At 43.0% G+C, this 18,489-nt stretch overlaps 1 protein-coding gene across 1 annotated transcript in view; it reads right to left on the bottom strand.

Annotated features, from left to right (window-relative positions):
• PIBF1 (progesterone immunomodulatory binding factor 1) overlaps positions 1-18,489 on the bottom strand; it is a 191,823-nt gene that overhangs the window by 155,223 nt on the left and 18,111 nt on the right. Inside the window, exons 5-7 of the mRNA XM_073663967.1 lie at positions 5,531-5,650; positions 4,530-4,663; positions 3,476-3,584 (exon numbers count right to left, since the gene is read on the bottom strand). Coding sequence (XP_073520068.1) covers positions 3,476-3,584; positions 4,530-4,663; positions 5,531-5,650 — 363 coding nt within the window. The remainder of the gene's footprint in view (positions 1-3,475; positions 3,585-4,529; positions 4,664-5,530; positions 5,651-18,489) is intronic.

The raw sequence follows: 18,489 nt of genomic DNA, 5'->3' as shown, positions 1-18,489 counted from the left end.
CATTGACTTGCATTGGAACGCATGGAATCCGCATCACTGTATATGTAGATGCGCATTCCATGCGTTCCAATGTGCGGATGGTACCCAGGTCTAGAGAAGAGGAGACTCTCCTCAAAACCCGGGTACCATAGAACCTGTGAAAAAAAGAATAAAATAAAAAATAAAATGTTATATTTACCTTCTGACGGCCCCCGCGGACCTCGTCCTCCTATGCCGGTAGATTGCGGTGGACTGAAGGACCTGCGCTGACATCATAGTCATGTGACGGGTCACGCGATGCTGACCTCGGCAGGTCCTTCAGTGTACCGCGATCTGCCGGCAGCCAGGACGGAGCGAAGCAAGACTGCGGGGGCCATCGGAAGGTAAGTATAGATATATTTTTAACCATTCTTTGGGGTCACACTATATGAATCCATGCCGTTTGCATGGATTTATATAGTGTGACCAAGTTGACAAGCACTTTCCAAGTGATGCTAAAATCGCTTGGAAAGCGCTTGTCAACCCGCATGCGGAAATGCAAGTGAAGAACGCTTCACATCCGCATGTCCCTGGCAGGAAAAACGCATGTACAATCCGCATGCGTTTTTTCTGCCAGGGGAGATGCAGAAACGCTCAGGAAAAATCCGGAGCATTTCTGCATCGTGAGCACATAGCCTTAGTGAATAAATTGGCCAATTCATGTGTGCCCAGCAGCCAACGACAAGGCAATACTCTTTGCTGGGAATCTAACCTAATATGATTCCTCTCCTGGGCTGATAGCCTACATTTATATGGGGAGGTAGGATCCTGTAAGAGTAGCCATCTCTATATATAACTAACAAATAAAGCTGCACTCCTTAACGCTAAGTATGCAGACATGAAATATATGAAATTGCATTAATCACAGCAAAATCCTACCTACCCATATAATTTTAGGCTATCAGCCCAGGAGAGGTATCATTATGTTAGGTTCCCAGCTAAGAGGATCGCCTTGTCATTGGCTTCTAGGTAAACATAAACTGGCCAATTTATGTGCCAAGTATCTTCATTTTAACCTATTTTATAGAGCAGGAAAGCAGAAAATCCAAATTCATATATTTCATATTTGCATGATATAGCGTTACAGAGTGCAGCTTTAATTTGTTAGTTTGTTAATCATCGGGCTCACAAACATTCAGCTAATGGTGACTTAAAGGGGTATTCCTAGCTCCTAGATCCTATCTCAAATTGTAGCAGGTGTAATAATAATAATAATATTAGCAAATACCTCCAATTAGAAATGTAGTATACTTCTTCAGATTTGCTGTGTTGCTTACCTCATGTGCAGGGCATTGCAGTAGCTTAGGTATCCATGGTTACGACCACGGACAGCTAATGGTCACTATATGAGTGGTGGAAACCATGGATACCTAATCTACTACAATGTCCTGCACATGAGGTAAGTAACATAGTGAATCAGAAGAACTACACTGCATTTCAAATTGGCGGTATTTGTTAATATTATTATTACACCTAGTACATATTGAGATAGGATCTTGGAGATGGGAATACTCCTTTAGGGCAATAACTTGCAGATTAGCCATAAAGTCTTTCCTGCTTATGACAAAGACGCCAGGTTTTCATTTATTTCCATTGCGTCTTGGTGTAAAATCCTATGGACAGATGAGGCTTATACAGGTATGGGTTTTCACTCACAGCAAACAGAGATACTGATGAAGAATTGAAATGGAAAGTTAGAAATTTGCAGGACTTTTCAGTATAGGGTGATTCACTATTGACATAAGTAACACGCCTTTAATGCTAACTCTCCAGGATTTGTGTGCTAAGAATAGCTAACCTTTATATAAAACACCATACTGATGGAATACCATTAGCAGCGTCAAAGAGAAATGACAGAATCAATGGCCGGGATTCCAGACTTTCAGGGCATGGATTCGGGTGATATTTAGGACTTAATACTTTATACATACATTGCTATTAGTCACGCCGCAGTCCGTTTGTCTGGGATGTGGCCTGCCTGTAAAGCAGCACCAACCACACAAGGAAGTGTTTCTTTCTTATTGTTGGCATCTCATTTACTTCCCAAATATTTTCTCAACCGAGGCATTCCCAGTGGTAAGGCAACCAAGGTGTCCCAGAATCATGCATTATGCCATGCATACAAGAGGAGAAACAGACGGACCTTAGTCCGCAGAATGCAGTCAGTTTGGAAGGAATGCCCACTATCTTAGGGTGCAGATTTGGTTGTTTCTGCTGACTACATAATTAAATATTACACAGTAGTAAAGCCCCCATAAACATTAGGGTGCATTCATCACATTGCATTTTGGCACCCATTCAGTGGCCCTGTTGGAATTTACATCCGAACCCCAAGCAAAACGGAATTTGGACATATGCACCGACGGGGTAGTAGACTGCGTGAGGGTGTCTGCCTCCAGTAGGCGAACACGCACGGAAATGATGCACGTCAGAATTGTGCACGTTTGCTCTGCCGTCACCATTATAGGCTATGGCTCCGTCGCCGTATAAGTCCGAATCCCACCTCGTGGGGGGTTGGGACGCAAGTCCTGACAGGCTACTGAACAGGTGCATAAAGGCAATGTGAAAGCACCCTTAGACTAATGCTGGCTGAATGGGTTGATATAGACGGAAACAGTCGACATCGTCAGGGACCTCGGTCAACGGATTGTAAGGAGACATGGGTGCTCAGCCTGTGTATGGAACAGCCGACCGAGATGGCTGCTGGCCAAATGATCAGACGAAGCTTCGTTCACCAGACAGCCATCCAATGTGTATGGCGGGCTTAACACAGTCCTAATCTTTTACCTGTTATATTACAATGTTACAGCGCACCTCTCAGAGAGGCTTCTATTGGGGTTATAACCTAAGAGGCCACAGGCAGAAAAACGTACATGTCACTCTCATATACCCCATCCTACAGCTTAGCCCCTGATGAGTGGCTGCAAGAGCGCCCCACAACGTAAGGGCATCCTATAGATGGCTACTGCTTTCCTGGCCGCCATAAACATATGACATTTTCATTTTGGTTCTCCCATGAATTCAGAAGGGAGTCTGTAAGGTCAATTCAATTTCCATAATTAGATTTTGGTTACAGATTGCTTCCCTTTAGAGCATTATGAGCTTGGCACAAAAAAATCATCCTTATGCTCTGCTTAGACATCTTGTACTAAGGTGAGGAGGTAGCCATCATGCAGAGCCTACAGTATTGCTGATTGTATAACAGCATATTTTGCCTAAAGTCCTGTAAGATGTGAATGTTTGGGTTTTCCATTGACGAAAAAAAACAAACAAACCTCAATGAAGATTGGAAAGTGAAATGACCAGCGCTTTGACCTGGTGACATCAGCACTCTCAGACATTTCTATGGTAGTGGGTGTGAAGCATCCAGTGTACAGCAGTGATGAAGGGGTAGCAGAGGCTGGGACATAGTGCATAGGATGGTTCCCTTTGGGTTATGCATTTTTTTGTTACTTACCTCCTGAGCCAAATCAATTCTTTCCTTTGATTGTGTTTTATGTGCAGCATCCAGTATTTCAAAATGTCTCCTCAGTTCTAATAAGTCCCGTTCAAGTGTATCTCGTTCACTATTGCAAGATTTAAAAAAAAAAAAAAAGGATACAATGAAAAATCAAAGCTCGATCTAATGCAACTGTTTTCAAACACCTAGTCACGGGGATACCAGAAGATTGCGAAGTCTGGTTACCCAAACTCCTTCACTGGTTAGAACTGGTTCATCATCATGCTAAACAGTGCAGATTTTCTTTGCTTTGGCATTGCTAGGGTTAATCTGTTCAGTTGATCTCCTGGAGCTTTCCATCATGGATTGCCTTAGCTGTTCTGTGTTGGACACTCCCCTCTAGTATATATGCTTGTCACTGGCATTTGGGAATTGCCAGTGATAGTTCATTCTGCCTGGTTTGGAGTAGGAGTTGTTCGGTGGTGGAGTTGGCGGTTGGAGAGGTGTTCTAGAGATTTCTGCGTGGAGTTTGTTTGCATGTTCATCCTCATCCTCTCCTATTTGGTTTCACCTACCTTAACCTCCCCTGTGTTCCACTCTGTTGTGTGGTGAGTGTATTTTGTTTGATTTTCTTTTATCACAGTCTGTCTGGCTAGTGCAATCCTATACACTATGTGATCACACATGCCCATCTCTACACAGTACCATGTGATCACACATGCCCATCTCTACACAGTACCATGTGATCACACATGCCCATCTCTACACAGTACCATGTGATCACACATGCCCATCTCTACACAGTACCATGTGATCACACATGCCCATCTCTACACAGTACCATGTGATCACACATGCCCATCTCTACACAGTACCATGTGATCACACATGCCCATCTCTACACAGTACCATGTGATCATACATGCCCATCTCTACACAGTACCATGTGATCACACATGCCCATCTCTACACAGTATAGGAAAGAGCAGAAGACTGAGCTTTTCTATATAGTGAGCTGCCTCAAAACATTGCACATTACACATTTTTATGTTCACCTCATCATGTTTGATACCTTTTCACTTTGTCATAATTCTCGATCTTAAAGTCTCCTTGGCGAATGAGCTGTTTAGTGTCGGCCAGCTGCAGTGTTAACCTCTGACATCTCGTATCCAACTCCGAGCAGCGTCTCCTCTCCTCTTCATAACTCTGCCAGGGAAGAGACTGTTGAGATGCTGCACATAGGAATAAAGGGTCTAGTAATGCCAGCATTCGGTAAAAACAGCCCAATAGTATCAGCACCTTGGAACGTATAACTTTCCAGCGGTGGTCGAGGTGTGGGACAGTTGCAGAGTCTAAAGTCACTAAACACCTTAAGATAGCTGTGGGCCGAGCTATTTCTCCTGACCTCCCGAAGGGAGCGGGGAAAGGGTCCTCTCAGCTCCCCCAACTTTCATTTGATATGTATGGCCACCTTGTGCTAGATAAACGCAAACAAAAGTGCATCAAACTAGTTGTGTATGAAAATCACAGGCCATGGAGAAAGCATTAGTCTTTACTATCCGTATGAATGACAAATATACATATACACACATACACAATGGTTCACGCAAGTTGATCGCTGTACAATAGTGGTGTCGAAAATGACACTTCACATACCTGCAACATGTGACCTTTAAAATGAAAAGAGCTAAATATACCAAACACACACAGGGTGCAAAACATCTGGAAGAAGTGGAAAAACATGCTTAGCTAGATTTATCTTCTGCTGTTTCCATGTTCATAAGGCAAATATTGACCAAGCCATAGGTCAGAATTACCCACCAAGAGAAATAAACCCGAGGATGTACTAAAACAGAAGCAGCCGAACAACATCTACTTTGCATTGCTAAAATCCTGCAATGCAAGAGAAAATACAGAATCAAACAGAGGGGCCTGCATAATGCACGAAGCATGTGTGAAATGTGGCCGGCCACCATGGGAGAGGTTTAATGCCAATTTCCAACTCGCAATCCCTTAAAGAGACACCGATAGTCGGTGAAGCTGGCCAGAAGCTGTGGCAGACCGATAACGCACCTCCAGCAGACGCTTCAGCTGCTGCTTGCTTCCATTCATCTCTTCGCTCTGCTTCTCATTCTTCATTTGGAGGTCACTTATTTTGTTTTTCAGCGGATGCAGCGCTTCATAGAAACGGACCTAAAATAAATGAGAATTACATTCCTTTAACAATCGCAGCAATAAAGCAGCGAGTGTGAAACAAGTTATTACACTATTATTGCTCTGAGGTTACCACAAGGACCCTCGCTGATCTTACACTATGCCTTCAGGTGGTCATACTCATGACAGCTCATTCTGGAGGGGCCTGCAGGCAATCTGTGGTTAATGCTGCCCAGCTGATGGTCCCCTGACATCTAAATTCAGGTTATGTGCACACGATGTCTATTACAGGCGGATTCCGCTCCGAAAAGCCACCTGAAATATCGCCCTGAGAACGCTCAAAATAATGAACATTTCTAAGTCAACATGACTTACTGTTCTTATGTCCAGGCTTTTGAGCGGATTTTATCGGCATCAGGTTTCCAAAGACATCGTCGTTGTTAAAAGAAATGAGAAAACCTTTATCCAGGTACTTTCTGCCCTTAAGGGGTTTTCCCACGAACCAAGTTAATTTTTATCAACAGATCTTTGAGTAATAATAATAAGTTCCACAATTGGATGTGTTTAAATAAAATGATCCTGTGCTGAGATAATCTTATAAATGTGCCCCTGCTGTGTACTGTGTAATGGCTGTGTCTGACCATACAGGAACATGGTCTGATCATACCACAGCTCCTGGGCAGAGGAGGAAGGAAGAGAGTATACAGACATTACAGCGTGGGAATCGCAGCTGATTCTTTCTTTGAAGCAAAACATTGCTTAAAAACAGGCAGTGAAATGTTTTACCTCACAAAAAGTATCAGCTGTGATCCCCTGCTGTAATGTCTGTATACTCTTTTGCTTCCTCCCAGGAGCTGTGGTATGATCAGACACAGCCATTACAGTACATAAGATAAGATTTTATAAGATTATCTCAGCACAGGTACACTATTTTTAAACATCCAATTGTGGAACGTATTATTATTCAAAGATCTATTGATTAAAATGTTAATTAAAATTAACTTTGTTCATGGGAAAACCCCTTTATGACATACATGGGGATAATAAGTATGCCCCAATTCATCACCCCCGTAGCCGGAGCCCGTGTTAAATCGGGCACATATCCGCTGATTTATACAGCTGACATGTGCCCACAACAGTCGCGGGTGGAATCACGATACACCTGTGGCTGTTAACCAGTTAAATGCCGCTGTCAATCTCTGACAGCGGCATTTAACAGTGCTGCACAGGAAGCACGTCATTGGCCCAGCCCATCGGTGACCCCGTCACATGATCGCGATGTCACCGATGAGTTGGTATGACAACCCAGGGTCTGCAGCAGACCCCTGTGGTTGTCATGTCCAGATTACTAGGAGCTCCGCCCTGTGGTCGGCGCTCATAGCAATTGAGCACATCTGCTGCATACAGGCGATCGGCTCATCGCCTGTATGCAGCAGAGCCGATCAGGCAAGTGCTGCTTCTAGTCTTCCATGGAAACTATAGAAGAAAGCAAAAAGTAAAAAAAAAAAAAAAATAAATACATTTTTTAAAATAAAAAAAAATTAAAGTATAAAAGTTTAACACTAGAACTACTGATGGAGTCATTTTGACTCCTTTCGTTTTTTATTTCTCTTCTGTGACTACATTTTTCAGAATTCCGGCTTGAAACTCGGTGACTTTTCCTCAAATATGATGTGAAAAAAGATTTTGTGAGAATAAATAATTTTGGTGAAAAATTTGCGCGTTTTTTTCAAAATTTACCAAGAACTACTGAAGGGAGTCATTTTGACTCCCTACTATATTTTGAGGTCCTTTTGTCACTAAATGTTGCTATAAAGTTTTGTGCATAATTTTTTCACTCTGTCTTATTTACCCTGATGTTCATATAGATGTAGTTCAATTTACATGTCAACTTTTCACATTTTCCTTGTGTTTTACCTGCTTGTATTACTGTGTAATGCTGAACAAACTCTATCTGATGAGGAGCTAGATGCATTCATTGCGATATTCTATGCTCGTGGAATATCTGGCACGAACCGTCACTCGATTAGCAGTATTTGGTGTAATGACTGGGGAATACCGTTTTGCAAAGCGACAATGTCTAGGGACCGCTTTGTTGAAATTATGAGGTTTCTCAGATTTGATGAGAAATCTACTCGATCGGAGAGACTGCAAACGGACAAGTTTGCTCTATTTTCTACTGTGTGGGACAGGTTTATTGAAAATTGTATTGCGTGTTACAAACCTGGCCCATACATAATGGTGGATGAGCAACTTTTCCCAAGCAAAACTAGGTGTCCATTCACGCAGTACATGCCTTCCAAACCAGATAAATATGGCCACAAATATTGGCTAGCTGTTGATAAGAGGAGCAAATATCTGGCAAATGGCTTCCCTTATCTAGGCAAAGATGACACACGCCGTGCTGAGGACCGTTTAGCTGACCATGTGGTAATGAAGTTATTGGACCCGTTTTTGAAAAAAGGTCGCAATGTTACAACCGATAATTATTTTACTTCAGTAAAATTAGCTAAACAGCTAAAAAGCAAAGGAACAACCATTGTGGGAACACTGAACAAGATAAGGCGAGAAGTGCCTAAAGAAATAAAATCCATGAAAGAGGAATTGTACAACACTAAAGTGTTTAGAAATGAAGACAATTTTACACTTACAGTATATCAAGGAAAGCCCAACAAAAATGTTGTCATTTTGAGTTCCGTCCATCCAGATGTTGTTGTTGCGTCTGATTCCGCTAAAAAAACTCCAGAAACGGTAAAGTTTTACAATGAAACAAAATATGGAGTAGATGTAGTGGATCAGATGGCACGAAAATATACCACAAGAACATGCACAAGGAGATGGCCTGTTCATGCATTTGAAAATGCCTTAGACTTTGCGGGTATAAATGCATGGATAATATTCAAGGAGATTACCCACCAAAAAATGTCACGCAAGGCATTTTTGCAAACGCTTGTGAGAGAGTTGAGTGGTCCTTATGTCACAGATAGGGAAAAGGGTTCCACGTCCCAAGTTTCTACATGCTCAGAAGTGATGGTTCAAACAAAATTTTGCCAGATCAAAGAAAAGTGCAAGAAAAATAGATCTGTCGGAAATTGTAAGACTTGTGGTAAGTCTTTGTGTGGGCAATGTACTGCCATAAATCAAAGGCAATGCCTAAAATGCGAAACACCAAATGTTTAGAAGGTGAATTCTGCATCATATTTTCATTTTTATGCTCCTCCACCTACATTTTCTCTGCTTTTTGTTCTTCAGTTGTTGTTTATATGTGTGCACTTGAATAAAAAAAAATGTTTGAAAAACGTCTATTATAATTATTGTTATTTTCTGTAGAAAAATAAGAAAAGCAGAAAAAAAACAATCAAAAGCATTACTGTTGGATCTCACAATAATAATACATTACAAAAAATATAATTATTAATAAATAACCACAAATGAAACTCTAAAAATAAACGAAAACAAGCAAGGAGTCAAAATGACTCCTTTCAGTAGTTCTAGGCGGGGTCACGAGTCCAGTAGTCCTAGTGTTAAATCACCCTCCTTTTGCCCCATTCAAAATAAAACAATAAAAAAAAAACCCACATACACATATTTGGTATCGCCGAGTTCAGAATCGCCTGATCTATATAAAAAAATAATTAATCCGATCGGTAAACGGCGCAAGAAGAAAAAAATTCTAAATGCCAGAACTACGGTTTTTTTTTGGTCGCCACAACATTGCAATAAAATACAATAACAGGAGATCAAAACATCGTATCTACCCCAAAATGGTATCAATAAAAACGTGAGCACGGCGCGCAAAAAATAAGCCATTACGCAGCCCCGGATCACGAAAAATGGAGACGCTACAGGTCTCGGAAAATGGCGCCATTTTTTATTTATTCATTTAATTTTTAGCAAACTTTGGATTTTTTTCACAACTTAAATAAAAAAGAAATCTATACGTTTGGTGTCTACAAATTCGTAATGACCTGGAGAATAATAATGGCAGGTCAGTTTTAGCATTCAGTGAAAGTGGTAAAAAACAAAACAAAAAAAAAACTGCGGAATTGCATTTTTTTTTTTTTTTTGCAATTTCACAGCATTTGGAATTTTTTTTCCCGTTTTCCAGGACGCGACCAGTGATGTCGTTCAAAAGTACAACTTGTCCTGCAAAAAATAGGCCCTCACACGGCAATATTGACAGAAAAATAAAAAAAAGTTATGGCTCTGGGAACAATAGGACCAAAAACGAAAATGCAAAAACGGAAAATGCTCCAGTCATGAAGGGGTTAAGGAGCTCTATAGTTTTTTTTAAAAAAAAAAAACCTCACAGAGTGCAGGGTATGAAAAAATGCTATAATAACTAGGAAATAAAAACTTGTATTTCGTGAAGCGTCTTTCTCTTGAAAAACTCAGCACTGTGCGTACATACCCTTATGTAAAAATAGACTTGGGAGGGTCAAATTTATTCTTCTTCCTGGAGATAAGTGGGGACAGATCAGTCCTGCGGCTGCTTATCTCCCTATACCTATAAGATCAGTCTGAGACCTGATCATGTGAATGAATGGAGTGGTGTAGTGACCCAGTGACTATGGGAATAAATCCTCCCACATCTATGCTAAGGATATTGATCAGGAAATAAATGTTAAAAAAGGGTTTTCTGCTTTGTTTGTAAATAAATCTTAATCGCTGTATAATTAATGGTATGAAAACTTTCCAAGATCTTCTCAGACGCTTCCAGGAATGTTCATGGAAACATCCATTGTTTACATTCAGAAGCTGAAAACCTGATCACATCCAGCAGATGGGGTGGGGGTGTAGAAAGTTGTCATACTCCGCATGTGGGAATGGAGCATCAATCTGAGAATTTATGATCTCTATGTCACACTTATTTATTTTACTCATTTATATGGCGCCATTAATTCCACAGCGCTTTACAGACATTATCGTCGCTGTCCCCATTGGGGCTCACAATCTACATTCCCTATCAGTATGTCTTTGGAGTGTGGGAGGAAACCCACACAAACACTGGGAGAACATACAAACTCCTTGCAGATGTTGTCCTTGGTGGGATATGAACCCAGGACCCCAGCGCTGCATGACCTCTGTTTAAAGATGGCCCATTAATGAGGTGGTCTAGATTTAATATACTTATGACTTATCCTCAGGAGATCAGATTGGTGGGATTACAATATGACAGATCCATTTCTTGTGCAGTGGTAGTTCTTGAGCGCCCAGTGTCAGAAAGCGGAATTTGTGTCCTAGGTTATGGGTCTTCTAGCAGGACACAAATACGTCAAGAAGCCCCCAGAAACGGATGGAAACAAACTGCTGGAGTCTGGATCTAAATCCCATTGAAAACCTGTGGAGAGATCTTAAAATTGCTATTGAGAGAAGGTATCCTTCAAATATGAGAGATCTGGAGCAGTTTCCAAGAGAAGACTGGTCCAAAATTCCAGTACAGAGGTGTAAGAAGCTTGCTGATGCTTATAGGAAGCGATTGCAGTTATTTATTCCAAAAGGTGTGCAACCAAATGTTAATTTGAGGGTGCCAACAATTATGGCCGGCCCATTTTGGGGATTTTGTGTGAAATTTTGTTCAATTTGCCTTTTTTTCTCAGTTTTTTTGTGTTCCAATATACACAAAGGAAATAAACATGTGTATAACAAAACATGAGTAACTGCAAAAATTTTCTGGGAGAAATACTTCATTTTCCGGAACAATTTCAAGGGTGAAAACCATTTCGGCCATAACTGTATAGCATGTACTATAATATTATACAAGTACATATATTCTATAGTGTATATTAAAATACTATAATATTATAGTACTATAAGTGCATGCATTACACAGAATAGCTTAGACGGTAGTTGCAAGAAAATAAATAGGCATTACATGATTTTAATATTGGTGAGTATTGTCTGATTTAAACACAATCCCGCAGAAAACGTGGATTTATACTCCGCAGGGAACTTCTACATTACACATAATATCTAGTTAAAGTCATGTAATCACAGATTAATCACTGTAGCAGGAGCTCCCCCAAGTGGTCACAACACAAATGACAACAGTTGGTACATTCTATAGAAACTGTATCATGTACTGCAGATCCATCCTATACAAGTGAATGGAATTCAGCTGCAACACCAGAAACAGTGGCTAAGAAAGTAAAATGCACGGCGCTGGGTACGGTAAATATTTAGGGGGTGCAGAAATTGCTGGAGTGGCAAGGCACCTTTACTCAGCTGATTATTGGGGTGGCAGGAGTTGGACATGGATATTAATAGCCTATCAATATCAAATTCTGGAAAGAAAAAAAGGGCTCAGCATAAATAAGTACACCCCTTCTTAAAAGTAAGATTTTAATCAATATCTCACTGAACACAAGAACAATTTCCAAAATTTTGATAAGACTGAGTTTCATAGAGCAATCACTAACATATAATATGAAAATGATTTTAATAATATAACTTTCATTACAAAATCTTCAGTTTTACTCAAATAGGTTGATGCAAAAATGAATACACCCCACATGAGAAACAACTACATGTAGTATTTTATATGACTTCCACGATTGTTAAGGATAGCGCCAAGTCTTCTAGGTCTGGAATGAACTAGTTGGCGACATATTTCCACATTTATCTTTTTCTATTCTTCCAGAATGTTCTCTTTTAGCGCCTGGATGCTGGATGGAGAGTGATGCTCAACTTGTCTCTTCAGAATTCCTCATAGATGTTTTGGTTGGGTCCAGATCGGTAGACATACTGTACTTGGCCACTGAATCACTTTCACCCTGTTCTTCAGAGATACAACAGCAGCCTTAGATGTGCGTTTAGGATCATTGTCATGTTGGAAAAGTGCACGTCTACCAAGGGCACGGAGTGATGGTACAGAGCAGTACATCTGTGAATTCATGATACCATTAATGAAATGTAGCTCCCTGGAATCAGGAGCACTAACGCCAGCACCATGTTTCAATGAATTCACTATGTATTTTTCTCTGTATTCCTCATCTGGCGACATCATACAATTTTGAAGCCATCAGTTCGAAAAAAAAACTGTATTTTAGTCTCATCACTCCAGAGTCCCAGTAGTGTGCATATTTTTCAGGATGGGCCCTGGCATATTGTCAGTGGGCTTTTTAGTGCACATTTTTAGGAGGAGAGGCTTCCTTCGGGGACACCTATGCATGCCATTCCTCTGCAATGTACACCGTATTGTGTCACGGGAAACACTCAACCTGGGTTTGGCTTTTTACTTCTTTAGCTAACTGCAATGAAATTGTAAATCAGAAAACGCTCCTGTTTAGCTATTATTTTCCGTGATCGTCCTGGACGTCTCTGTGAGATGATTGCAGTTCCATCTAAGTTAAATTTTAATATCACTTTTGCAACAGTATTCTGACTGATAAGTAAAACTTTGCTAACCTTCTTGTAGCCTTCATCTTTCTTGTGTAAAGAAATTATTTTCTCTCTCAGGTCTTGTGACATTTCTCTTCCATGTGGTGCCATTGCTGACAGCAAGAAATGGGAAGGGATTGTCTTTGTTAAATAACTCCCTTTTATAGTCAGTTGTCTGCTGGATACCTGTGCAATGAATAATTAGATTTTCCTGTGTTTGAATTCTTGCTAGTTACAATTGTGAAGTCTAAACTTTAGCTTTGCTCCTAGGACTTTCATTGGAGTGTACTCATACTTGCAACATGGTTTTGAATTATTTTGTTATGAAAAATACTTTCTTTGGGTGTGCTATAGGAAATGTTGATTCTGAAAAGAAACTACAAGCTTTCTGACAAATCTGTTGGGGTGTACTCATTTATTTTGAGAACTATATGTGAGGAATGTTAATAAGCAACATACACATAAATATCACCGAATATCATTTAGCAATCCTTAAATATTCAAGGCATGCTAGAAATCTCCACAAACAACAGGATTTTTGGTTACTCACCGTAAAATCTGTTTCTCGGAGCCTACATTGTGGGACACATGAAACCATGGGGATGTGCTGCTGCCACTAGGAGGCTGACACTATGCAATAAAAAAGTTAGCTCCCCCCCAGCAGTGTACACCCCACCGACTGGTATTAAGTTAATCAGCTAGTGTACAAGCAGTAGAGAAGCAACATTTAAAAAGGAAAAGAACACAAATCCAAGCTGTAATATTATAAAGACAGTTAGTAAAAGCGGTAAAACATGAGAGGGTGCTGTGTCCCCTAATGAAGGCTCCAAGAAACAGATTTTACAGTGAGTAACCAAAAATCCTGTTTTCTTTATCGCTTCATTAGGGGGACACAGGAAACCACGGGACGTCCCAAAGCAGTCCATGGGGAGGAAAAAAACAGCAGAAAAAAACTCCAGCCAGGTCGGAGAGCTAACCACTGGTGCCTGCCAGAATCTTCTGCCAAGGCTGGCATCTGCCGGATCATAGGTATAGACCCTGTAGAGACTTGGAGAACATGTGAATGGAGAACCAGGTCACCACTTGCAAATCTGCAGGGCGGATGCCCAATGACGGACAGTCTAGGAGGTGCCGGCCGCTCGAGTAGAGTGGGCTTTAATCCCAGGGAGATGCGTTCAGTTCTTGTCCCGGTACGCCTCCGAGATTGCTATATGAATTCAGCGACCGATCGTAGCCATGGAAAACGGAAAGTTTATCCAAGCCTCCACAGGGATCACAAGGAGAGAGTCTTCCTTCCGGAAGGGCACTGTCCTAACCATGCAAGCCCGCATTGTCCTGACAGGATCCAATCTGTTCAGGGAGCGTTCCAGAGGGAGAGCCGTAGGGAGAACGATGTTCTCTTGAGATGAAGAGTGGAAACCACCTAGGGAGGGGAAGAAGACACCGATCGCAAAACCACTCTGTCCTGGTGGAGGGGGAAGAAAAGCAAAGAGACAAGACAGAGCCCCTAGCTCTGAAATACGCCTAATGAAAGTGATGGCCGAAAGGAGAAAACCACCTTCCAAGAAAGAAGACAGATTTCTTGTAGTGGTTCAAAAGGAAGAAACTCCTGAGGGCCTCCCTAGAAAGGTAGAGGCCCCCAGAGATCAATTGGTGTTTGATACGGAGGAGGTACTGAGTGAGCCACTCCCTGACGATAAATTCTGACCTGAAAGCGAGCAGCTAAATTCTTCTGGAAGAGAATAAATAACGCAGAGCTTGGCCCTTTAGAGAGCTGAAAGCCAGGATAGTCAAACCAAAATAGCGAGATGACAGATTGGAAAAAACAAACAGATATAAAGAGGTTTCCAGGAGGAAGCTGTTGGAAAGAAGATCACCTCCCTGCTATAAGAAGGGGGGTAGGGATCTGAGTGAAGATGACTGAGAAGTGAGTCGCAGAAGAAAAACGGTCATAGAACATCCAGGAGCTCTTCGGTACGAAGTAGGGTATCCTCGGCCATAAACGATTATGGACAAGAACCGTCAGAGAAACAAAACAGAGGCAACTTCCGATGAAACAGCACTTCTCCTGACGTAGGCCTTTGACATGTAAAAGGTTGGTAGAACGCAGTTTACTGTGGACGAATCAGCGGACTCTGATCAGACCAAGACCAGATGTCTCTGGCAGGGTTGACCAGGATAGAGTTCCCTCTGGAAGGAAAGAGTCCTGGGTGCTGCCAAGGAAGGGGGGCGAACACCTACCTAATACCACTCCAGGCTCCTGGTGAAAAAGGCAAAGTGACTTAAATAACCTTCAGACAATCCAGAGCAGAGCAACCCTGGACTAAAAAGCCTAACTGAAAAGGAAGGACGCCAAGCATCAGAAAAAAGTTCTTCTGTCTGAAGGATCCTTAGCGACAAAAAGGACACGTGGAAGGAAAGTCAGATATATTCTGAAAAGGAGGGGTACGCATGCGGATTGAGACCGCATGCTCCGAAAACTAGAGCCTGGGACGAAACAAGTGTTGAGTGTGACCTAATGAAGTTCTAACTAGGGCGGAAGGGTGCTCCCAGAAAAAAATACAAGGAAAAAAACACGGTCTTAGCAAAAAGAGAAACCCGGAATCAAAAGTGTAATCCTTGTAAGGATACTGAGAAGAGACTAAGTTGATGGTAACACCTAGGGCTGGCGTAGAATCAGGAGCCTCTGCAGTCTAGAAGAGAAGCATTGAAGTAAAATTCAAAGGCACCGGGTGAAAGAAGGCCGTAGGGTCTATGAGATTAGCCATCCAGGAGGGTGAATCAGACAGGCACATCAATACCTGACCCGTAGATCCAGAAAGTAAGAATATGAGATGGCCTACACTGAACCGGGAGATAATAAGAAGGGAGAGATCTGAGAGGCTGGAGTAAGCCACGCAAACCTGAGAAGGAAGCTCCCAACTCCCTGAAGAGTAGCCCATAGAGATGTCTGAGCATAGGACCCAAGCATCAAAGAACAACAGTGCAGAGTGATGAGCCGATGCAAATGTGGAAAGTCAAGAGCCGACGCTAATGAGTACTCTAGTCAATATGATGAGGACTGAACCAGCCTATGGAGACAAGTATCGATAGCCTGAGGCATTTTGGGTAGCTCTTGACTGGTTTGGACCAGGACATGGAAACCAGTACCGATAACCTGAGGCACGTTGGTAAGCTCTTGGCCAACTCAGACCACCTTGGAAAGGCAAGGGCGGAGATCCTTGCAGGTGTAACTTATTACCCTGACTTGAGCCACAACACGACAGATAATTGCGATGAGAACCAAGGATGTCGTCAGCTGAGGGAGGACCAACACTGTCAATATGGTCAGCAATGTCCGATCCATCGGAGGACAGACCCCGGAGAAACACCTGGTATGGGAATTTGGAGGAGAGACAGACTCACCGGCACGACCAGCTGGGTACGGGTACTGAACCTGTGTACCGCAGGATGAGACTTAGCCCGGGATCCCATAAATTGAGAGGATTTATCTGGGAGAAATGGTGCTGGAGTCATAGTCTAATTACCTGAGGGGAGGAAGACAGAATTACGACACAGAGAAAGGATACAATTCATACCAAAAAAGAAACTCGTTTTCGTGATTTTGGAATTGGATCCAGGGTCGAAGAGGCTCCTGTATCCTTGGTAGTAGCTTACTAAGAATCAGGAGTTAACCGAACCCTGTAAGAAAGAAGGGTAAGAACCAACAAACAGACCGAAGGCTGATGTGATGTGAATACTGTAGACCATTTGGACCGCAGTACAAACAATCATGGGGATTATGGTAGATGTAGGATCTGGCTCGGTGTGTAATGAGCAGAGTACTAGAAACGCTGCTGTCGAAAACCGAGTGGATTATGTGGCGGGTCTAACTCACTGGTAGGGAGTAGTACCCTGGGGCCATGCTGCAGACTGTAATGTGATATGGATACTCAGTGGTAAGTCTGATTCACTAGCTGGTTCTGAGTCGCTGAATAGCGGTACAGGTCATATGGACCGCAGCTGCAACCAATCATATGGTACCAGATAGATGGTGCGTGTGACTTATGGGAATGCGGACAAGGCACTTACATGGCTACTGTGATCGATCCTGTGTGGATGGCGTGTCCGACTAGCTGGATAGGGAGTAGAAAACGTGGATCACTGCTGCAATCAATCACGGGCACATGGTAGATGGTGCGTCTCGCTCACTGGATAATGGACAGGAAATGTGGACCGCTGCTGCCATCAACCGCGGGGCACATGGTGAATAATGTGTCTGACTCACTGGATAGGATAACGTGGACCACTGCTAAACGATGCTTCTGATTGGTTGTGAAATGGATAGAAACACCAGTACCGCTGCTGTATCGACCACGTGGAAGTGGTCCCCGGCCGTCATAAACCATGAGGGGGTGAACAGGGTGAAAGAACCGTGATTGATTCTATATAACCTGGCATCTACTGGTACACGTTTTCTAAAAAGGAGTTGTAGACCGGGTAGGGGTACATAATCTATATACATGTGGGAATCATATACAGACACACAACAGCTGCACCTCACCCCCTGTGCTGGGAATGGCTGGGCTCAGGACTATGCAGAGACATTACGGGTAGAAGAGGATTTTTCATTCCTTTTACATAATTGTCTATGGGGTTTTCTTGGTGCAGTTGTACACTGAATTTTTCCTATTGGGACAAATCAGGCTTTTGGTGAAGTTAAATATAGTGAGACAAATCGCTGCGCCTCCAAGACTGCAGATGCATCACACGCTGCAGAGTACATATGTGACTGGGAGGCAGGCAGGACGCGCTGTAGATGGGAGAGGATGGTGGAAAATGACAGTGGGCGGATGGCGCAGGAGAGAGCGGTGGGAGAGGATGGTGGGCATGGAGCGCAGAAGAGGATGGTAGAAGAGGACGGTGGGCGGATGGCGCAGTAGAGAGCGGTGGAAGAGGAAGGTGGGTGGGGAGAGTGGAAGAGGAAGGTGGAAGAGGAAGGTGGAAGAGGAAGGTGGAAGAGGAAGGTGGAAGAGGAAGGTGGAAGAGGAAGGTGGAAGAGGAAGGTGGAAGAGGAAGGTGGAAGAGGAAGGTGGAAGAGGAAGGTGGAAGAGGAAGGTGGGCGGATAGCACAGGAGAGAGCGGTGGGAGAGGAAGGTGGGTGGGGAGCACAGGAGAGGATGGTGGAAGAGAATGGTGGGCGGGGAGCGCAGGAAAGGATGTGGAAGAGGATGGTGGGTGGGTAGATCAGGAGAAAACGGTGGGAGAGGAAGGTGGACGGTGAGCGCAGGAGAGGATGGTGGAAGAGAACGGTGGGCGGATAGCGCAGGAGAGAGCGGTGGGAGAGGAAGGTGGGCGGGGAGCGCAGGAGAGGATGGTGGAAGAGGACGGTGGGTGGGTAGTGCAGGAGAGAGCGGTGGGAGAGGAAGGCGGATTGTTTAAAAAAAATCGGGGCCATGACTAAAAGAAAGCCCGCGCAATGAGGGGTGAGGGGGCGGGGCTGAGCGCCGTATATAGGC

Source organism: Phyllobates terribilis, unplaced genomic scaffold, assembly GCF_046119375.1.
Source record: "Phyllobates terribilis strain yellow unplaced genomic scaffold, ASM4611937v1 Scaffold_2__4_contigs__length_985480577, whole genome shotgun sequence".
In the NCBI taxonomy this organism is placed as follows: domain Eukaryota; kingdom Metazoa; phylum Chordata; class Amphibia; order Anura; family Dendrobatidae; genus Phyllobates; species Phyllobates terribilis.
Note: the sequence above shows the minus strand (reverse complement) of the source record. Positions and strands in the feature narration are given on the sequence as shown.